Raw genomic sequence first — 21615 nt, forward strand, 5'->3', positions numbered from 1 at the left:
CATAATTTTCAATACCAAAAATAGAAAATTAAGACCCTTCTATTTTAATTTAGCTTTTGGTAAGACCGACTTCAATTACAAGGATGAAGTCGATTAAAAGTTTAAAATCTTGGTTAAATGTTCAAATCTCTACTCTTTCGCCGAAAGGAAAAACGAAGCTCTGATCAAAATTTGGGATAGTTCTTCCATCTAGAGACTGTAGGAGCTAATGTAAATAGCAACAAATGCACCAATAAATGAATTTCTATACAACATTCTTGTTCCTATTCATCTAAATGAGGAGGGTGCTAATGCTAGCTCTCTAAGAAAAGCAAAGCCAAAATTTTCAAAATCTGCACCATCTTCACAGCTCTCCAAGCCCACATCAATGACCACCATCATCATCAATATCACAATATCACAGACCTCTAAAATCCAGGTTCTCTTTAGCCCTTGAAAGATCCCTCTCTTCTAAATTATAATTCAACTTCCAATTCCAAAAATTTCACCTCTAACTTCTAGCTTCTCTTCATTTTTTTTCTAGTATCTCAGTGTTTCTAATCCTTTTCCATGGTTTCCTTCTGCTAGCCTAATAATTTACATACACCAGGTGATCTCATTGGCTTATATATGTACATCATGAAAGGAAGGATTCTTAAATACACGCCTACCAGGATTTGTAAGTGTCGGTATGTAGTATGTTGGAGTGCATCTCCCGATCCGCCAATAGCACGCTGCCGGTGTGAAAACATGTAGTAGGCCGTGTACTGCATCATACAAACCCGAAAGGGTACTCGGAGCCTAGCTGTATTACAGGTACTAGCATCTAAGAGTTTTGAAGCCTGACTTGCTCGTGTGCTTTCGTAACCTCGGAACTGAACTTTTCCAATGCCTCAAAGATGGGAACCAGGCCGGCCTGTATGCTATTTGAAGCAGCATTGTGAACCAGTTTAATGGAATCCTTGTGTTTTACTCTCTCGTCGTATAACTTCTTCCTCAGTGAATCCAAATTAACTTTCAGATCATCCGGTTGAGAAACTTCACCTTCAGAAGGAATTTTTGAGACTACAGTTCCTCCTGATGCCTCATCTTGGTCAGATTTCAACATAGCTCTCTCCATTCTTAAGGTTCTAAGGTGTTCTTCAAAATCCTTGTAAAGGAAATTAGCTTTGATCCTCTGACGTTGTTCCTCATCTTGCCTTTCCCATAACTCATGCAAGTTTAAAGCAAAACCATGAATGGCACCAACCACCTTGTCTTCTGAAATTTCCAGCATAGCTTGGTGCCAATCATTGCAAATAATGAAAATCGGTGGAGCTCCCATCCGACCTGGTGAAAAAGGAGCAATACCATCAGCAGTTTCTTCAGGCTCATTGTTAAGGCATCGTAGGAGCCATCCATTTAACGATTCGACATAAGCTTTTTGGGTACGAATCCAATCGTTAAATCTAGCACACCAGTTGACAAGTTCCATTTCAAGATCCACTGTAGCTTTCAAACTCTCATCTCTTCTAGATCCTGTTCTAGCTTTTAGTGACCGAATCTTGCTCTCCATCACTGCTTGAAATTGTTTCTGGTGGCATTTGAGAATAGATCGCCACATTTTTATCCACCTACATGCAACAAAGAGGCTTTAATAATCAAGGCTTTAAGAATCAACTAATCAAGAATTGAAGTGTTTGGATACCCATGAATCAGCTCAGATAGTTGAGGCTGCAATTCTTCTTCCCGCAACCTATGTATCCTGCTTGATATAGCATCAGCAGCTTTGATACATATGTCGATCTTGGTTAATATCTTCCTAATCGATGCATGAGTAGCATCAATTTTAGTGGTATCAGCTCCATGGTCATCTAACCTTTTCAACTTCTTGCACAGTTTTTCATAATCAACACGTAACCTTTCTTCATCCTGCCAAAAAACACAGAACAGTAGTGAGGAGAGTGAATGGGTTTGTGTTCACTTCAGCAAAAGTAGAGTATAAAAATAAGATTTTAACAGTGTGCCTTCACCAGATTCCACGGGGTTCGAACAAATACTCTATCGGAAACGTAGCAAGTGGGTCGGGGGCTATGAACCCGGGAGAGGAAAGGACAGTGTACACATACATATCCAAACAATTAGGTTACCTAAGACTCTTGACAAGTTCATATTTGAATGCCTTCATTTAGGAACACCATTGGAATCAAATCAACCCCATAATCAAGAAGCAAAAACAAACATAAAGCCATTAATACCTTAACTTCTTTGTACAGTTTCTTCTCCCATACATAAAGCTTCTCCAACGTAGATGAAAGGCTTCCATATTTCAACTCAAACTCATTGCCAGGACTGCCATCTCCAGTGTATGCTTTCGCCATTTTCAGCGTCTTAGGGTCCAACGAAATCAATGGCGGCTGAGAAGATGCCGAGGAACGAGCCACCGAGTACTGAATCCGAGAAAGCATAACTGCAGAGAGAGCTGTTTTAAGGAATACAAACGGAAGAAGAAAAAGCTTAAAAGACCAGTTCTTGAGTGCCAACCTTTAAGTGCAGTGAGCTTAGACCGATAAGGCAATCTCCCAACTTCAAGCAACATTGATACCTCTTTCCCATAGCTAGAAGCAGCTTCAAATTCATCCTTGATTTCATTTACAACTTCCTGAAGATCCCTCGTTCCGAACGCAGCAAATGTCGCCAAATTACTTTTCTTAGAAGATTCAACATCTAAGGTCGAAGTCTCCTCAATCTCGAAACTCACCTCTTTCGTCTCCACTGGCTCCTCCTGTTCCGATCTCCTCGACACAATTGTATCAGGACTGTTATCCATTCCTTTCTCCTTAGATACCGGTGAGCTACCACAATTTGGCAATGGCACTGATTTTGAGCTGCCCTCACTACTCTGAGGCGGAACAAACTTAGAAGTCCCCTCCCCTGAATTTGTGTTCTTTCTCATTGTCTCCATATTCAATTTCTTCCTCTCTTTAAGTTCTTTCAGAGCTTCAGGCTCCGTTTCATCTTCCAATTCAGGTATCCCTTCTCTCTCCCTCACTTCATTGGAATCAGGACTGCTCTGAGTTGAACCATACCCATATGTATTCCCTGAATTATAATCCCGGTACCCATTATCATAGCCATCAAAAACATTCATGAATTCCCAAGTAGAGACCTGCGGCGGAGAAGGAGGAGGCGGCGGAGTAGCAGGGCGCCTCGGTTGCTGATTATACAGGTTATAATCAGGTTGTGAACCCATTGAAAACCCATAGAACCCTCCATTTCCATACTGCGGATATGGCGGATATGGCGAATAACTGTGAGAAGGATCAGGCCACTGCCCATCTGAAGCTGTATGAGTTTCCGGTCCATCGTACATCACCGTCGTGCCTGGAGTGGTTGACCGCTGCATATAATAGGCGAATGTATTCGTCGGAGAACTCCAATCAGGCGGATAAACATAAGGAGGAGGAGGAGGATGGCTATAACCTTGATCTGGTAGTACCACTGGACTATCTTCAAGATGAATATGACCGGAAGCATTGTGTTCAGATTCAGAATCCGATCCAGATGACAAATGCAAGTGAGAGCAATCGATCTCGTCCGAAACCGAAACAGAATGTAAAATCGAGGAGGACGAAGACGAGTTTATGTGTTTCTCGCCGGATTCTGGCGTCTTCTTCTTCTTCCTCCTCTTCTTCTTCTTCCCTTTACCTTCATCAGATGGCAGTGTAAGAACAGGAGAACCATGGGAGGAGGAGGAAGAATCAGCACCAGAGATCACAATCTCTTCGTCAACAAATTTCCTTATGGCTTCGCCAATGTCTTTGAGAGATTCAAAATACGTGACATGAGCTGCAGCAAGAGCGTAACGATGGCGAGACGCAGCTTTGATGAACTCCTTACGCTCTCTACAAAGAGTCACCAATTGAAGCTCCTCCACCTTGGATCCACCACACCCCATGGTAACAAAAACCACTGCAAAACCCTAAGCCAATACCACCATAGTACAACACCAGCATAACCTCCCCTCCTAATCATGGCCGCCGCCATATCCATCCGATTCCAAATCGACGGCGAAGAAGCATCATGAACAACATCAACAACCACTCCAGATCCAGAAATAATCTACTGGACAAGAACAGCAAATTTCAGAAATCAATCGAAGAAAAACAGAATGAAGCAGCAGTTCATACAAAAACTCCGACCTCCGATTCACACACATTACACATCAAATCTCCAAATACGAACTGAAGAGCTAAAAAAGAAGCGCCATGGAAAGGGAGGGAAACCACGCAGAGGTGGAAGAAGGAAGAACAACTGACCGTTGAGATCGATGAGGACGCGTAATAGCCGTCCATGCGAGGAGCACAGAATCAGAGAAAGAGAGAGAAATGGAAGGAGGAATAGTAGTAGTAGGGATTAATTACAGAATCCCAAATTCTGAACATAAAAACAAGAACCCAAATTCACAAATTGGCAGAGATTAAAAAAAAAAAAAAAAGAATTTGAATAATATATATATATATATAAGGCAGACATTGGAATGCGTGAAGGTGGAGATCCGAGCAAAATTTGTCCATTGGGTCTTCTTCTTTCTCGGTCTACTCGGCTGTTTGCTTGTCTGTGTTTCAGAGAAATTGAATTGAATGAAGAAGAAGAAGAAGAAGAAGAGGAAGAAGAAGCAGAGCAGAAACAGAGCAACCTCAGGCTCGTGGAACCCGCCACTGGTAACCGATTTATTTTTGTCATTATTATATTGCCTTTTTTTTTTTTCTTTTTTCTTTTTCCTTTTTTCTTCATTATTATATTTCCTTTTTTTTTTCTTTTTTTTTTTTCTTGTAATGATTTCATTGGTATTCGGAGTTAATTTTCAAATAATATTTTTCCTCATTTAATAAACACTTTTAACCTCCTTTTAGCTTTTTAATTTGTTTTATTTCCTTGTATTAATATATCATATTTTATGTGTTCGAGGTTACACACTTTTTTATATTTTTAATTAAAATAAATACATAAAATAATTTTTTAAAAAAAAACCCTTTTTTTTTTCCTTTAAACTTTGTTAGATATAACAATTTAGTTCTTTAATTTTGTATCATTTTAGTTTATATATTTTTAAAAAAATTCATTTAAATTCGGTGGATTTAAAGCTTATCGGTCGTCTTATTATAATTTAATAATAAGGACTAAATTATTACAAATATTAGAGTATAGGGTCAACATAGCTACATTTATCTACATTTATGGACTAAATTGGTTAAAAATTAAATATATAATGCATCAAAATTAGATTAAATTGTTAGACCAAAAAAATAATATTAACAACAAAAAATGAAAATATAATATATCAATTAATTAAAGACTTAACTTAATAAAAATTTTAGGTGGGGAATGGATAATATTATAATTTTTTTTTTCATATATTTTTATAAATGTTGTTTATTATAACGACGTGGCAGTGGGGCCCACGTTTGTCAAATCTGGTGTGGTGTGGATATGGGCACACTGAACCCGTGGTCCGACAGTTCACGAGTCACGCCTGGACTTGAAGTAGGGACGGGGCAGATCTATCCCAAATAATAAATAATAAAATTTAATTTAATCTTTTTTATTTTTATTTTTAATTATTCGCCGACTTTTGTTCATCCACTTCCATTATTGTCCTTTATAAATATTAATAATTTTCTTCTAAAAATATATATTTATAATGTATGTTTAATTTCCATTTAATTTATAATTTTTAAAAAATATATGTTTATAAATACTACTTTTATTCTAAAATAAATGTAATTTTATATATTTTTTAAAATTAATTACTATTAAAAAATGATAATTCAACTACTTAAAATATATATATATATATTTAATTAAAAGGTTACATTCAATTTTTATTAAAAAAATTAAATTGCAAATTTATATTTTACCTTGTTTTTCTCAAAACGGGTTTGGAATACATCGGAGGGTGGAGACGGCGTGCAGACAAGAACATTTAATTACGGTGGTCCCTAGCGTAGCATGTTTCCACGTGGCATCTGATTCCCTGAACACGTGATATGGCATCCGATGCATGGCCCACGATTTGTCAAACTCCATCACAACTCACACCTCAGATGTTTTTGTTTCTTTTATTTTATTTTTTTCTTCCTTTAACAATAAATTATCTTCCTATTTCTTTCACAATATTTACTTAAATTAACATTTTTTAACTTTTTAATTCTATAAGAACAAAATAAGTAACCATAAGTTTCCTAGTCGGCCTTATATGGGGTATGTGTTCAACGTGCTCCGGTCACGAGGGATCCTAATTCAGTTAAATGTAGTAATCCTTTGACCTAATCCAAAAAGAAATAGACAAAAACTCACAAGAGTTGTATAAAACAGTAATCTTCAACTCGTAGAGCGATTACTACACTAAGATATAATCTACAGAGATTGTGGGTATCAAATTAGAACATGTACGTGAACTTAAAGTAGTGCTTTCTGCTCGATCGACCCACGAAGTTTCCAGGTCCACATGGAACATAGTTTTGAAAGGGAGAACAAAAGACAACCAAACCCTAACTCGAGTTCACTTCTTTTTAGCTCATAGTTCTATATTTGGTAGGTTAATGTTAACCGTTAAGTTACAATATATATAGAATTAACGGTTGAACTACATTCAGTACGTTAATGTTAAATCTCCTTTATCTCCCTCACTCGAGACACGAAAGCTTCAAAAGAATAGAAAGATGCTTCCCCATATGAAGACAAGTTTTGAAGATCCCTTTGAATGTGAAGGGGCAATAAAGTAAAATTACTTTTCCAAATTTCAAAAGTCCATGCCTTAGCCCCACTACCCTTTTTGGAATTCAATATTTAGGGTTAGTCAAAGTCTATCTTAGCTTCATAAATGTCTACATCTTTTTTATTTCTCAAAATTAAATAAAAAAAGTACTTTTTAAAAAAAAAATAAATATTAAATCTTTTAAAAGATTTGATGCCCAAAAACTTGTCATTAAAAAAAAAAATATATATATATATATATATATATTTCACACGAATAATAGGTTTGTATCTCGATCTCTTCGTTTATAATATTATAATATTATAATATTAAAAACTAACCCGACCATAATATAGACTTTTTTTAATGCTCTTTTTCTTCCTTCCATTGGTCTTCAATTTTGAGAGCATAATCATACATGTCTTCCAGATATGGTGGTGGATTTCTGTCAACAAGATGAGTAATTTCTCGATTCAAACCTCCAAAGAATCTAGACATGGTATCTTCTTCTTCTTCTCTAACATTTGCTGTTTTCATCATAGTTTCCATCTTTTGATAATAGATCGAGCGCGAGTTCAAACTCATTGGTCTAATAGTACTGATGAGAACAATAAAAGTCAACAAATTACCTAATTGACCCCAACGAGCTAAACCTTCAGGACCCAAAAGTAACAAAAAAAAAAAAGAGCATGTTAAGCTATTAGCCGGGGAATTGAAACTACAACGGTTAATAATTTGCATTCATCCAAATAAGAACGTGTTAATTTATGGGTATACCATGAAGTTACAAAGATTGTACCCGGACATCAATTTCTTACAAAAAAAAAAAAAAATAATAATAATAATAATTTATCAACCGCTATTAAATTAATTCTTTTGGGCCGGAGGCCCGTAGCTCCGTAATTGGGCCAGCATTTATGGGCTTCAACAATGGATTCCTTTTGGGCCGTTGGAAAAGTTGGGCTTCTACCCAAACCTCAACATATGGATTTTTTTCACTTTTTGTTTTTTTTTTCATTTTAATTATTTTTATACCTTTGATCTATGGTTTTAGATTTCCGAACGAACTTTCGCGCTTACCTTAGATCGTTCTTAACGATAAGAGCCTATCTATTGAGGATTGTTCGGAGGAGTCCCACACTGTCTCCATTGATATGGGCAGAAACCAAAAGCGAAATTAGAAGAGTCAAACCTCGATTAAGGGGAGATTGTTTGAGGGCTCTATAGGCTTCACGGGCACAACGTTAGGTATTTTTTTTAATAAAATATTAACGAGATAATATTGAAACTTTTAATAATATTTTATTAATTTAGCGATATAATAATAATAAAATATTTATTGGATATTGGAGAATGGGGTAACGTGTAAAATTATAGAAGTGATAATTTGAAGGTGATCGATATCTCTTGTATTGTCCACTTTGTCAATATTTAGATATTCTATCATTCAATTTCAATAATACACCTTTTCAATTGTTCATCCCATAAACAAACAAGGACAAAACGGTCAATTTTAATCATTTTAAAACTTTAATTATAAAAAATATATAATTTTAAATTCCGCTCCGTTTTATTTATATATATTTCTAAATTATTGTTGCAATAATAACTCGTTAGACTGTTAAATGAAAAATTGACCCGAGAGCAACCTAAAATTATATGGGATAACAACACCGTTGATAGCATATAACTCGAGTAAAAAGATTTAACAACTAGTCGTATCGCACTATAGTATATTATGAGACAAATTGTCTTTGGCCAGTAAGTCTCAAAAGGGGCTCGGGATCACGTACAACATGTACTGAATAAACATGTTAGTGGGAACTGACATGCTTGTTTGACTTAAATCTCAAATGACAACTTTTCATCACGTCCACATTTCAACCAACGAGCTTTCTCATTATTCAAAGTAGTTTTGACTTTCTCAAAAAGTCAAGATTTTGGGAAACTATTTATAGCTATTTCCGTGACACAAAAGCAAGAATTCGACCCTAGTACTTTTGTCTGTACATAAAAAATTATTTAAATCTGACTCGGGCTCTTGAAAGCTCGTGTGTCGTAGAGGTGCTCTTATGCCTCGAATACTCAACTAAAATGTCAAACAAAAAGTCAACTAGAAATATAGTTTTGAATNAAAAAAAAAAAAAAAAAAAAAAAAAAAAAGTCAAAGATGGGTAAGAATCATATGGCTTAAGCAATGCAATTGCAACAAGGAACCATAGATTGGTGGAACATAATATTTACAGGTAGAGTTCGTTACACCAAACATATTTGTTCTTGTGGCCCTAAACTTCTTCAATTTATTTTTCAGACCTCAACTTTATCGAATTTGCATTCTAACCCCCAACTTTATCGATTATTTTTAATTATAATAGACCAATAACAATATATTAAAGTATTAATTAAATCTTGCAAATAAAAAATTATTAAATAAATATAATTACTTATTTATCACTAATATTAATTAATTAGTCGATAATATCTAAAAACGTATTTAATAAGTTAATTAGTATTAATTAGACTAAGCTAGAAGAAAAATTTATCTCTCAATAATTCAAATTAATTATACACGTTTTTTCAATACATATATTCATTTTTCAATACACACTATTAATTATTCAATTAAATATTTATTTGATTATTAATTAATTAATAACATTGTTTTCTTAATTAGTCTATTAAAATAATATAAAGTTGATATAATTAACCCAAAAAAAAAACCATTTTAAAATAATGTTTGGGTTATTATTTATCTTTTAAAATAAATAAATAAATAAATATATATATATATATATATATATTTAAAAATTAAAGTTATGATTTTTCATATTAATTTATATATTTAATAGTTTTTTAAACTTATAGTTGCTTTTAGTAGTTTCTCGAGCCATCTAAGTCGAGATGAATTGGCTTACTTATTGCGATCACGAAAGCTCAACAATCGAATATTTAATAATTAATTATACATAAGATTTTAGAAAAAAATTAAATAAAACGCTGAAGTTAAAAATATAGTAAAGTGGGACCCACAAGAACCAATAATTGTTTTTTATTTTAAAAAATCAAACAATAAAAGGGAAATTGAATAAAATAAATTATGGGATAAAATTTAAGCGATAAGTTGAGATTTTTATTTTTTATTTTAAAATTTAATTTAATTTTGGCATCTTTCGTATTTTGTCTTCGTTCTTTCTCGAATCGATATAACCTCTCTTCGGTGGAGAACGCAGATCAGAAAAGTCCAGTAAATCTTCAGCCTCTCTTTTGCTCTCTGTTTCTTATCAAGGTTCCGGCGATGGCGGAGGAGAGAGCGGTTTTCGATTGCGAAGCGGCGGAGAGAGTGGTGGCGGAGGTGAGGGAGTGCTATAATTCCGGCAAAACGAGAAGGTACGAATGGAGAGTGGAGCAAGTGAAGAATCTGTTGAAATTGGTGGATGAAAACCAGAAAGAGATGATCGATACGGTTCATTCCGATTTTTCCAAACCCGAATTCGAAGCCTTCGCTCATGAGGTTCGTCCGCCTTTTCTTTTTTTTATTTATTTATTTTATTATTATTATTATTAATTTGAAGAATGTTAAGATTTTATTTCAATTTTTAATTTTAAAATTTGATATTTAAATAACTATTTATTGCTAAAATCTTTAAAATCCTGACTGGTTGGATTGGATTAGATTTTTTCCTGCTTTTCTAAAACTTTCTTCTTGAACCGGAGTCATAGGCTCGAGCATACGTTGCTTGGACATAGGCCGACGCATTAACGAATAAGCTTATGGCTCGAGCATACGTTGCTTGGACGTAGGCCGACGCATTAACGAATAAGCTTAACTCACTTGTTGGTGAGAAGTGGATGCCGCATAATCGTAAGTCCACTGCCATCAAAAGTACAATTGTGATAAGAAAATTTGGATTAGCTAGCGTGATGACATTTTTATTGGTTGGGTTGACTCGATTAACGGAAAAATAGAGTTAAACCCAATTATATTATTAAAAATATTATAAAATTTGAGAATATCTTACGTCTGTTGCTGATATTAGTGATGCATTATAATTTGTAACGGTTTGATATTTAATAAAAATAACCCAACAATTCAATCTAGCCGAATAAAAAAATTAGAGTATTGGGTTGAATTGTGAACTCTATTGTGTTCGGGTCAACCAACTCAAACTTTAATTTTGAGTTGGTCCAAAAGATTTTCTCGAACCCAACGTAACTCGAGTGAGCATGAACTAATTTTAATTATTTTGCTTATTTGCAATATATTATAATTTATAAATAATTTTCTTTTATTAAATTAGGGTTGAAATTTCAAATTTTTTTGGAAGATGTACGTAAATATAGTTGTCATGAAAAAGAAATAATTAATTAATGACAAAATATTTTATTTATTATATAATTATTAAACTATTAAATTTAAAATTTAGGAATTATTATATTAATTAAATTAATAATATATACAAAAGCGGAAGAGAAACGGACAATCGGGCGGCAAGTCTGAGAATAAAGCCGGAAACGCTCCATTATTAAGCGCGTGAAGTACACGATATTCTCGGTGGCATCGCGAATGGAGAATGGAGGATGATCAATGGCTGTGTCGTAGAACTGCGGAGCTATGCAGAAAGTGAGAAGATGGCACCTCGATCTTAACGATTTGCGTGCTTCCTGATATCACTCCGATAATTCATTCTCTCATCCAAGGATCACTTGAATCTCCATTCCTTTCCTGCGAATCCTCTCTCTTTGGCGGCGATTCGCAATGTCGGATACGGATACGGATACGGAGACGGAGACGAAGGCGGAGGCGGAGGCGGAGGTGTATGACGCGTCGATGCAGGTGAAGGAGTTGAGAGAAAGTTTTGCCTCCGGAAAGACTCGGTGCTATAAGTGGAGAGTTTCGCAGCTTGAGAGTCTCTTGAAGCTTAGCGTTGTCCACGAGGAAGATATCTGCGATGCGCTTCGCTCTGACCTATCCAAGCCTGTGATGGAAGCCATTATTCATGAGGTCTTTGTTCTTAAACTCGACTTCTTCACTGTTCTGATGATCTGTCGTTTCTCGTGTTTAGACTGTTCTTTTTTTAGCGTTTTCTCGTTACCGCCAATGATTTTTGTTATCGGAGTCTCGTTAGATTTGTGAATCTTGCGTTTAATCCTGTTCATAAATGTTCCGTTCTGTTATCTGTGGTACTTTCTGGTGGTTGAATTAACGAACAACACCTGTTTGTCTAAATGTCCAATCCTTCGAATTCCTGTTGCCTTTCTCCTCCTGTCGAACTCCCTCACACTCACCAAATACATGTTCTCACAGTTGCAGTTTGTGTGTGGGACCACTGAGCATTGAAGTTAACTTACTGATGCCATTAATGGAAGGTATTTATTGATGCTCAGTCCAATGCTTCAACCAGATTTCAAACTTAGAATTTCTCATTTACTAGGCTCGATGACCTTTCTTGTTTCTAGTCAAGTAGAACTCTATATTTATGTCCATTCCAATGATTTGGTTTTTAATACCACATTCCTTCCTTTCTGGTTGTCTTCTCTATTTCCCTTCTTCCCTCCCGCAGAAAGAACCAGTACTCCGAAATCTTCGAGCTATGAAAATAATGGAGACAATATTCTTCGTTCGCCCGAAAATTTTCTTCTCTGTATTACTGATACATGGGTGGTAACAGTAAAAAGTGGATCATGTTATACTTCGAATTGAAGTGGTTTTTCAGATGACAAGCTTACATCAAATCCTTCTAGGATTACATGTTTCTGTATGGACACTCGATTTGTTATAATTTGGCAAAGGGCCTTTTGTTTCTCATAAACAAAATGGCGAACAGCTTCATCTGAAAATCATGTTTTTGCAACATTTAGAAGGGAAAGCAAAGAGATTTGTTTTACTTATTATGCATAACTAGGAGGGTTGTGCTTTATTCAAGGAGTGTTTCTACAAGGGATAGAAGATTGTTTCGGTTGTGTAGTTCATTGGAAATTTTTTCCAATGAAACTATCAAAATCTCGAGGTAAATCGCTCATTGTTAGGCCACGATTCAAGCTCGATTTAAAAAAAAAAATTTAATTCTTTATATAATTTCCTTATTGATTTAATTAAATTTGGGTGTTACACACTTCAACTAGTTTCAGATTTCCTTTAATTTTTATAGAGACTTGAAAGGTCATGAATTATTGAATATTGAAACTTTGACGAGAGGAGGATCCACCTCTTTCCCCTGTTTCAGTTTATTATTCCATGAAGCTTCTTTCAGCCCATTTTTTTTCAGATCACTTGAAGTTCTCTTCCCCTTTGTGTGGTTTGTTATGCAGATAGCTTTGTTGAAAAATTCATGTAAATTGGCACTTAAAGAACTCAGGCGTTGGATGACGCCAGAAAAGGTATTTGGTATTACAAACTTTCTATTTTTTGTTTCCATACCATTCCCTTACCATGAATGACATTATGTTCTACTACTGCAGGTTAAAACTTCAATTACCACATTTCCTTCGTCTGCTGCAATTGTACCAGAACCTCTGGGTGTTGTCCTGATCATTTCTGCTTGGAATTATCCATTCTGTACGTCAGTGTCAAGAAGTGTTTTGTTTATATATAATTGAAAATCATTTGCAGCCTCAAAACTATCTTAAATATTGAAATTATATGCACTGACTATGTCCACATTTCCCAGTATTATCTCTTGATCCAGTTGTTGGAGCAATAGCAGCTGGTAATGCTGTGGTTCTAAAGCCATCAGAAATTTCCCCAGCAACATCATCTTTAATGGCAAAACTTTTAGGGAAATATTTGGATACTTCTGCTATAAAAGTTATTGAGGGTGCTACTTCCGAAACTTCTGCTTTGCTGGAGCAAAAATGGGACAAAATATTTTACACAGGTTTGTTCCCTTTAGCTTGAAAATAACAGGGCATGTTTGTTAACATCGGGTATGATCATATTGTCTACGATCTATTATGTACGTAAAACTTCTTTTGGATTCATCCCGTATGTCATATTGAACCCAGGAAGGTATGATAAATTCAATGGAAGGCCAATAAGCCTCTAGTTTGAGACTTGAGTAATTGGAGGATCAAGCGACTTTAATAGCTCTCTCTCTCTCTCTTCTTTTTCTTCTTCTTTTGGTAGGAAATCAAGATAGATAGGCAGATGGGTGACTTTGATAGTAAGATGAAAAATGGCATATTGGCCCCAGTTGATATGGATGAACTTGTAGTAGTTCCTTTATTCGGAAAATTTCCTGTAATAAGTTATTCATATTTCGCTTCCAGGTGTTGAAATAACTTGCCTGTCACATCTATCTTTAGGAATTTCTAATAATATGTGGTGATGGTAGGCAATGTTTATAAAAATAGCTCTTTCTTATCTTTAGGAATTTCTAATAATATGTGGTGATGGTAGGCAATGTTTATGAACTTTTCTCTTATTTCCTTGTGGTCAAATTAGCTCTTTCTTAAGTCCGTGGCTTCTAAACTTGCAGGCAGTGGAAGAGTGGGGCGTATAGTGATGGCAGCTGCTGCCAAGCACCTCACACCAGTTGTTTTGGAGCTTGGAGGAAAATCTCCAGTAGTAGTTGATACACAAATCAATTTACAAGTACAATTTCCTCTCCCCCTCATATCATCATTACGTTTGGAGTTCAATTAGCTACGAATGCTACCATGTCTTAGTTGCTAGCATCTTATACAAACTAAAATATATCTGCTTGTCAAAGGTCGCGTGTAGGCGGATTATTGCTGGTAAGTGGGGTTGCAACAATGGGCAAGCATGCATTGCTCCTGATTATATCATAACTACGAAAGAATTTGCTCCAAAATTGGTAAGTTCCGTTTCTTACGCAAATAAAGTTTGGTTTATTGCACTTGCTAAATTTGGTTATCTTCAAATTCATGTTCATATCTCTAGGTGGAGACTCTGAAACAAGAACTGGAGAGATTTTATGGAAAGAACCCTATGGAAACTAAAGATTTATCTCGCATTGTGAATGCTAACCACTTTGCTCGCTTGTCAAAGCTCTTAGATGATGATAAGGTTTCTGGCAAGATTGTGCATGGAGGTGAAAGGGACAAAGCCAAATTGTATGTTACATTCATCACTGGCCTGTTTTTTTTTGTTCGTTTATCAGTTAATAAATATTAGCTGCTAAGGAGCGGTACTGTTTTCATGATGCAGACAGATTACTCCGACCCTCTTATTGGATGTCCCTCGAGACTCTCTGATTATGACGGAGGAGATCTTCGGTCCCTTGCTTCCTATTCTCACGGTAAAACCAACAAACTTAATATTTTTAATATTTTTTTTTTGCTTTGGACCAAATTCTCATGTTTTAATATTTTTGTTTTGATCGGGTAAAATAAGGATACACCGTAAATTTCTTTTGCTTTGGACCAAATTCTTTTAGGCCAAATTAAAAAAAAAAATTCCCTCTAACAAATATCATTGACTTAATTATTTATTTATTATTCTTTAGTTGTTGTATTCTTAAATGTTTCAAAACTACCTTTACCTAGAAAAACCATCGGAATGTTGGACGATCAATGTTTTTACATGTTATTCTTCCAGACTTATCCACACAAGCATCCTAGTTACTATCATGTCATTCCATATCATCCTATATTATTTTTCATCCAATATTCTAACAAAATTTTACTAAAAGAATAGTTATAAAACTTTTATTTGGGGTTTAGAGTAATATTCTAACTTTTGGAAGAATAGATGCTTTTTTTCGAATGCCTTAAATTTATTAATTCCTCTCAAAGGTGAAATCTGCTCTTCAAGTATTTTTTTTGTTCGTCAATAATAGTATAAAAGAATAATTTAATTATATAAATATTCCGGCATATGATTGACTGAAACTGCCAATATTAGGAAGTTGCTTTTTTTGTGTGGAGAATTATAATGGATGATGAACAATACAATCTTCTTCCGGTTTTTTATTTTGGCTGGAGCAGGTCGACAAAGTGGAGGATAGCTTCGAAGTAGTGAACTCGGGCACAAAGCCACTTGCAGCATATTTATTTACCAACAACAAGAGGCTCAAGGACCAGTTCGTAGCTTGCATCTCTGCAGGGGGTGTGGCCATCAATGACACCACCTTACATGTAAGAATTCTTTTCTTTGGTTCATAATTCATACTAGAACTTGATTGTTGCAATTTCTTTTAAAGATATTGGCAACGCTGTTGACTTGAAGTTTAGAGTTCTTATCTAGGAAGATCTTTTTATGATTACTTTTGTTGTCAATGGGTGAAATTCTTCCATGATTGTTGGCTTAAAACCAAAGATTCAACGTATGATCATATATATGTGCAGCTGACAGTTAGCACACTACCATTTGGAGGAGTTGGGGACAGTGGAATGGGATCTTACCATGGGAAGTTCTCATTTGATGCATTTAGCCATAAGAAGGCTGTTCTTTATCGAAGCTTCGCAGGCGATGCACCGATGAGATACCCGCCGTACACGAAGGGAAAGCTAAGAATTCTCAAGGCTCTTCTTGGAGGTGACATATGGGGTCTCATTCGTGCTCTTTTTGGGTGGTCATAGGCACATCTTCTTTGCTCTTAAGCTTTTTTTTTTTTCGTTGTGTGGAGTTAGGATCTTAATAAGTTATATATATTACTATGATCTATGAAAGTCAACAAGGTTAAGATAGGGAAGGTTAGTTTATTGTTGTTTATGCAAACTCTAAAAAAAACACTTTGGGAAATTAAAGTTAAGTTTTCTTTTGTTTTCCATTTCTAAATCCTACCATTTTCTTGCCTTACCCCAATTTTGTTTAATATATATATATATATATATATATATACCAATTCTAATTATGGTTTCTTGTTCATTAATAAGAATTGCAATATATATTTTCTCTATTTTTATTTTCAATCCACTAAGATTAATTTTTTTGCTTCATATATATATATATATATTTTAAAGAAAAAGCATAAAGGGAATTCTAACCAACATTTTTAATTAAAAAATATAATAGAACATTTTTAATTAAAAAATATAATAGAATAAGCTGTAGTATAGTGACCTTGCTCTGGGCTTCCTAAAAAGTCTCATCCCAATTGAGATAGTATTCAGACAGTATTCTTTAATTATGGAGATAGTATTTCATGATCATAAACTCAAATATTTCATGATCATAAACTCAAACAGTATTTCTTGATTATAAATCCATGATTAACAGTATTTCTTGATTATAAATCCATGATTATTCCATGATTATTCCCTAAATTAGCGAGACTTTTATCAACATATTCAGACAGTATTCTTTAATTATGGAGATAGTATTTCATGATCATAAACTCAAACAGTATTTCTTGATTATAAATCCATGATTATTCCCTAAATTAGCGAGCAACACCTCCCCTCAAACAAAATACGCCTCCCCTTAACCGAGGCTCGACTCCTTTTTATTTTGGCTTAGTCATTTTTTACTGCAGGAGCTTCAACTCCTTTATCCAAATCCTTTGGAGTTTTTTGTTCGATATTTGAAGATTCTATTGACACCTCCTATANAAAAAAAAAAAAAAAAAAAAAAAAAAAAAAAAAAAAAAAAAAAATCCTACCCTTAGTTTTTAGATTTGAAAACATAAATTCATGAAATAAACCCTGAAAATTTCCCATCAATTTCTATGGTATTTTCTATTTTGCATATATATATAAAAGTATTTTGAATGCATTTTTTTGTTTGTTTATCAAAAANATTGCGATATTTAAGCTTTTTAACAATAGTTCCAATAATATAAGTCCTTCCTTAAGACTCTTCTACCAACACAATAATTAAAAACAAAACAAAATGATGGTTTGATTTTTTTTTTCTTTTTTTCTTTTCTTTTTCACTCAAAAACCAAAACATAAATTACAAACAAACTATAGTACAATTCTAAATCTACTAATTTTCTAAACTAAGAATAGGTAGAACCTTCCAAAATCCGACATACGTCGGATCTTTGTTGGTCAGTTAATTCAGTTGGAAACTCGGTTAAAAACTTTACTTTCAAGTTGCCTCTATTTGCCTCCTCTTTAAGTTTTGGCATACCTTGACCTTTAATGATCTTCACACAACCATGCCAAATGACGTCATGTGTCCTGAGGCTCATTACATCTCCTCCCAACAAAGGTATTGAAATGGTGCAACCAGTTAGGGCTTTCAACAAAGGAATTTCCACCGTTAGCTTCAAATCGTCCCCTTCTCTTTTGAAATATAAGTGTTGTTTCTCAACTATCACGAACGATACGTCAGCTGGATAACTACCTGGCCTTTCATTCCCCATTCCTTCAAATGTTATCTTTGTCCCCTTCGTCCACCCTGGCTTCACTCTTATTGTTACCGTTTCCTCTTCCTCTATTGCTTGCCTGTCAATCAACAATGAAATATCTCTACTTTTAGAAGCTACGACAGTATGACAAATTAATTCGTAGAAACCATTGAATAATTGTAATCAGACATATAACTTGTCAGGAACCATAGATCTCCACAATAGCATAAGCTCTTATAACTTGTTAGGAATCACGGATCTCCACAATAGTATGGTATGGTCCACTTTGGACATAACCTCTTATGGCTTTGCTTTGAGCTTCCCCAAAAGGCCTCATACCAATGAAGATACTCCAACCCAATAATCCTCCTCTGAGGCCTATGGAGCCCTCGAACAAAGTACACACTTTGTTCGACGCTTTAGTCACTTTTGACTACACCTTCGAGGCTTGACATTGCTAATTTAAGGGCATGACTCTGATACCATATTAGGAATCACGCATATAAGCATAAGTTCTCATGACTTTGCTTTGGGTTTTCCCAAAAGGTCTCGTACTAATAAAGATGGTAATCCTGGTTATAAGTCCATGATCATTCCCTAAATTAGCCAATGTAGGACTCTATCCTGACAATCCTCAATATAACTAATCATCATTTTTTTTTTTTTTTTTTTGTTAATTAAAAGTATAATAATATTGAACAATATTTTTTAAAATATTCAGAATGGAAATATCATGTATCAATAATCTAAAGAAATTAAGATGTTATGAACCGAAAGGGAAAGGGCAATAGGGTTTATGAAGAAGCAGAGAGGACGAACCCTGTGTTCAAGATGACGTCTCTTGTGACCTTAATTTTCTTCATGCATCCAAAGCAGAGCTCCTCCAGAGTGCATTCAAGCTGCTTCTCGATCGGCGGCGGTTTCAGCACACCGGAGGAATTCGAGAACATGATCGGCGTCGTGCTCCTCCGGCTACCGCTTTTAGACAGCATTGGAGAAGACGACGCCGAATCGACGCTCAACCCGCTGTTTAACCGAGACGGCATCGATTCCGCGCTCCTCCTGCTTACGCTCCGAAACTGAGACGATGACGATGGCTGCGGATTTAGACCTCTCCGACTCGCATTCCTGAACATAGAACTATCATAGCTTCGATGCCTGGAAATCTTCGGATCGTTCTCCCTCATACTCCGGCTTCCATGTCTAAAGCTCAAACCGCCTTTCTTCGTCATCTGTCGCGGTCCTTCCTTATTAATTTCTTCACGATCCTGAAAACAATGATTATTATCGATTAAACGCCAAATTTCTTTAAATTAGGGCATCTTCGTCGTTTTACACGCTCGATCAAAATCATCCGCAGATCAATCAATCAATCAAACAATACAAAATCGGAACAAAATAAAAAAAAAAAAGAAATCACAACGAATTCGAATTCAAGATCGCATAAACACGCTTAATCATTAACAAAAATAAAAAAAAACCTAAAACATTCAAAGGCTGATTAAAACAGAAACGTAATCGAGGAATGGACGTACCTTAGAAGGTCCATTGTTGTTGTTATCAATGGCGTCGGACGAGCCGTCGTGCTTCGAATCAGCAACATCGGTATTCTTCTTGGAATTCTTGACCTTAGAATGCCATTTTTTAAAGAAGGATTTGTAGGATTTGCAGAAGTTTCGAAAGGAGACGCCAAGAACTTGGGGAAGATCCACCATGAATGAGAGACAGAGAGCGAGAGATGGAGAAAACAGAGAAAGAAAATAGAACTTTTTGACTGTCCACAAAAAAATTGTAAGGTTACCCAAATAACCAATTCTTTTTTTTTATTTTATTTTAATTTTTTTTATTAAACTCCTTTTTATTTCGGGATTATTCTGTTAATCAATTAATGACGTGGCACCCTTTCTCTTCTTTAAGCTATCTAATTGGATTTATCCCAATAATTATAATTATAATTAATTATTTTATATCACTATAATATAAACTTATCCTTCTAAGCCACATTAATATTTATTTTTAGTAAATAAATAAATATAACATCATTATACTATATACATATATTTTATTTTTAATAATTTTGTGTTTTTTTTTCTTCATAATTTAGAATTAAAAATAGATTTTAAGGAAAATAAACAAAAATGAAAAAATAATAATAATGTTGGAATATTTTTTTTGGTGAGAAAAATATTCCTAAAACAAATCTAATAATTTAAATTAATTAATACGCTAATATTTTAAATGGACTAAAATACCCTTATAGCTCGCGTTCATTTTTTCTATGACGATGGTTATCCACCGTCACAACCCACCTCTGGCAGTTAGTTCTTTCGACGACCACCACCACCGCTGCTAGAGTCCACTCCAACGATCCCGGTGGTGCTGGTGATGGTAACTTTTAGTTACGACTTTGATGTTATTAGTTTATAATGTTTAATAGTCATCGTTTTATAATAATTAAAGACTAATATAAACATAGAACAAATCAAACGTATAAGAAAATGTAACCTTAGAGAAATTAACTAAATTTTAATATAATGCATTATTTTTATCTTCTATAATATTTTATAATATTGAAGATTGGAACCCAAGTTTAATCGTTGTAGGTTGAAATGACTAAGTCAACTTTGTTATTAGTCAAATAATAATAAAATAATAATTTTGAAACTTGAATTGGTCAACGTTCTTAGCTCCCAATTTGGGGTTTGGGTGTGTATTAAATAATAAATACCAGTTTCTTTTGGTTTGGGCAGGCAACCGTAATTATTTTGGCTACATGCTTCCACAAAACTTGGTACCATTGTTTCTTTAATCTCGTTTTCTTGTCTGCAGTTGTGGATATGATCAGCAAAATGGTGGTTCGCCGTCGCCGATGACTCCTTTAACCAATGTAGGAGACGTTGTTCCATCTTCTAGGACGTCGTGGACGTGGACGTGGATGCCGATATTATACATTGTATTGTAGGAGGGTTAGTGAGCTTTGAGAAATCAGAACTTTTGATATTGATGATTGCTTCTTAAAGCTTTGGATAGTTGATTGAATTTGTATGTTTGATATCATTTTTAGGTACTACGTGTAACGGTCCAAGCCCACCGTTAACAAATATTGTCATCTCCGAAACTTCTCTTCAGTAGACACAGGTTTTAAGAAGAAGTCTTTCCCTAACCGACACATTTTAAAACCTTGAGGAGAAGTTTAGAAAGAAAGCCCGAAGCCTAGAAAGAAAGCCCAAAGATGACAATATGCTCGCAGTGGGCTTGAGCTGTTACAAATGGTATCAGAGCCAGAAATCAAGTGGTGCGCCAACGGGGACACTCAGCCCCAAGGGAAATAGATTGTGAGATCTCACATCGGTTGAAAAGGGAACGAAACATTGCTTATAAGGATGTGAAAACCTCTTCTAGCAGACGCGCTTTATAACTAAAGCACAAAAAAGATAATATTTACTAGAAGTGCGTTTGGATTGTTACACATCAACTTCTCTCATTGAAGTGATGGCTAGAGAAGATGTCTGAACCTCGAGAGATGAATCAATAAAGAAATATGAAGGAATTCAGGTCATATCAAGAGAGAGAAAAGCTTGAATCAAGAACAAGACTCCCTTTCAACTTTCATTCAAAGTCTCACTTATTATCTAAGAAAAG

General features: G+C 34.8%; 3 protein-coding genes across 6 annotated transcripts; 1 reads left to right on the forward strand and 2 right to left on the reverse strand.

The window, feature by feature from the left end:
* Window positions 1–161: 161 nt before the first annotated feature.
* On the reverse strand, window positions 162–4860 carry LOC111789309 (nitrate regulatory gene2 protein-like). 2 transcript variants are annotated; one of them, XM_023670031.1, is made up of 5 exons: window positions 4493–4860; window positions 2503–4395; window positions 2217–2428; window positions 1667–1890; window positions 162–1592 (listed from the first exon to the last, which is right to left on the reverse strand). In XM_023670031.1, the coding sequence occupies exons 2-5, from the start codon at window positions 3914–3916 to the stop codon at window positions 806–808; spliced, it is 2637 nt and encodes an 878-aa protein (XP_023525799.1). In that variant the 5' UTR covers window positions 3917–4395; window positions 4493–4860; the 3' UTR covers window positions 162–805. The 2 variants fall into 2 exon arrangements, with proteins under 2 accessions (XP_023525799.1, XP_023525800.1); XM_023670032.1 differs by lacking the exon at window positions 4493–4860 and having other exon boundaries at window positions 2503–4080; window positions 4278–4450.
* Window positions 4861–9925: 5065 nt separating this feature from the next.
* Window positions 9926–16449, forward strand: LOC111789311 (aldehyde dehydrogenase family 3 member H1-like). 3 transcript variants are annotated; one of them, XM_023670034.1, is made up of 11 exons: window positions 10140–10229; window positions 11182–11720; window positions 13028–13096; window positions 13178–13274; window positions 13387–13593; window positions 14194–14309; window positions 14428–14532; window positions 14619–14791; window positions 14886–14976; window positions 15665–15814; window positions 16025–16449. In XM_023670034.1, exons 2-11 carry the CDS (start codon window positions 11475–11477, stop codon window positions 16256–16258), a joined length of 1488 nt encoding a protein of 495 aa, XP_023525802.1. In that variant the 5' UTR covers window positions 10140–10229; window positions 11182–11474; the 3' UTR covers window positions 16259–16449. The 3 variants fall into 3 exon arrangements, with proteins under 3 accessions (XP_023525804.1, XP_023525802.1, XP_023525803.1); XM_023670035.1 differs by lacking the exon at window positions 10140–10229 and adding an exon at window positions 10395–10580; XM_023670036.1 differs by lacking the exon at window positions 11182–11720 and having other exon boundaries at window positions 9926–10229.
* A 1106-nt stretch (window positions 16450–17555) lies between these two features.
* Window positions 17556–19740, reverse strand: LOC111789312 (dnaJ homolog subfamily B member 5-like). The gene is made up of 3 exons (XM_023670037.1): window positions 19509–19740; window positions 18793–19241; window positions 17556–18070 (listed from the first exon to the last, which is right to left on the reverse strand). The coding sequence occupies exons 1-3, from the start codon at window positions 19686–19688 to the stop codon at window positions 17620–17622; spliced, it is 1080 nt and encodes a 359-aa protein (XP_023525805.1). The 5' UTR covers window positions 19689–19740; the 3' UTR covers window positions 17556–17619.
* Between the last annotated feature and the right edge of the window lie 1875 nt (window positions 19741–21615).

This window comes from Cucurbita pepo, chromosome LG02 (genome assembly GCF_002806865.2).
Source record: "Cucurbita pepo subsp. pepo cultivar mu-cu-16 chromosome LG02, ASM280686v2, whole genome shotgun sequence".
NCBI classification, from domain to species: Eukaryota; Viridiplantae; Streptophyta; class Magnoliopsida; order Cucurbitales; family Cucurbitaceae; genus Cucurbita; species Cucurbita pepo.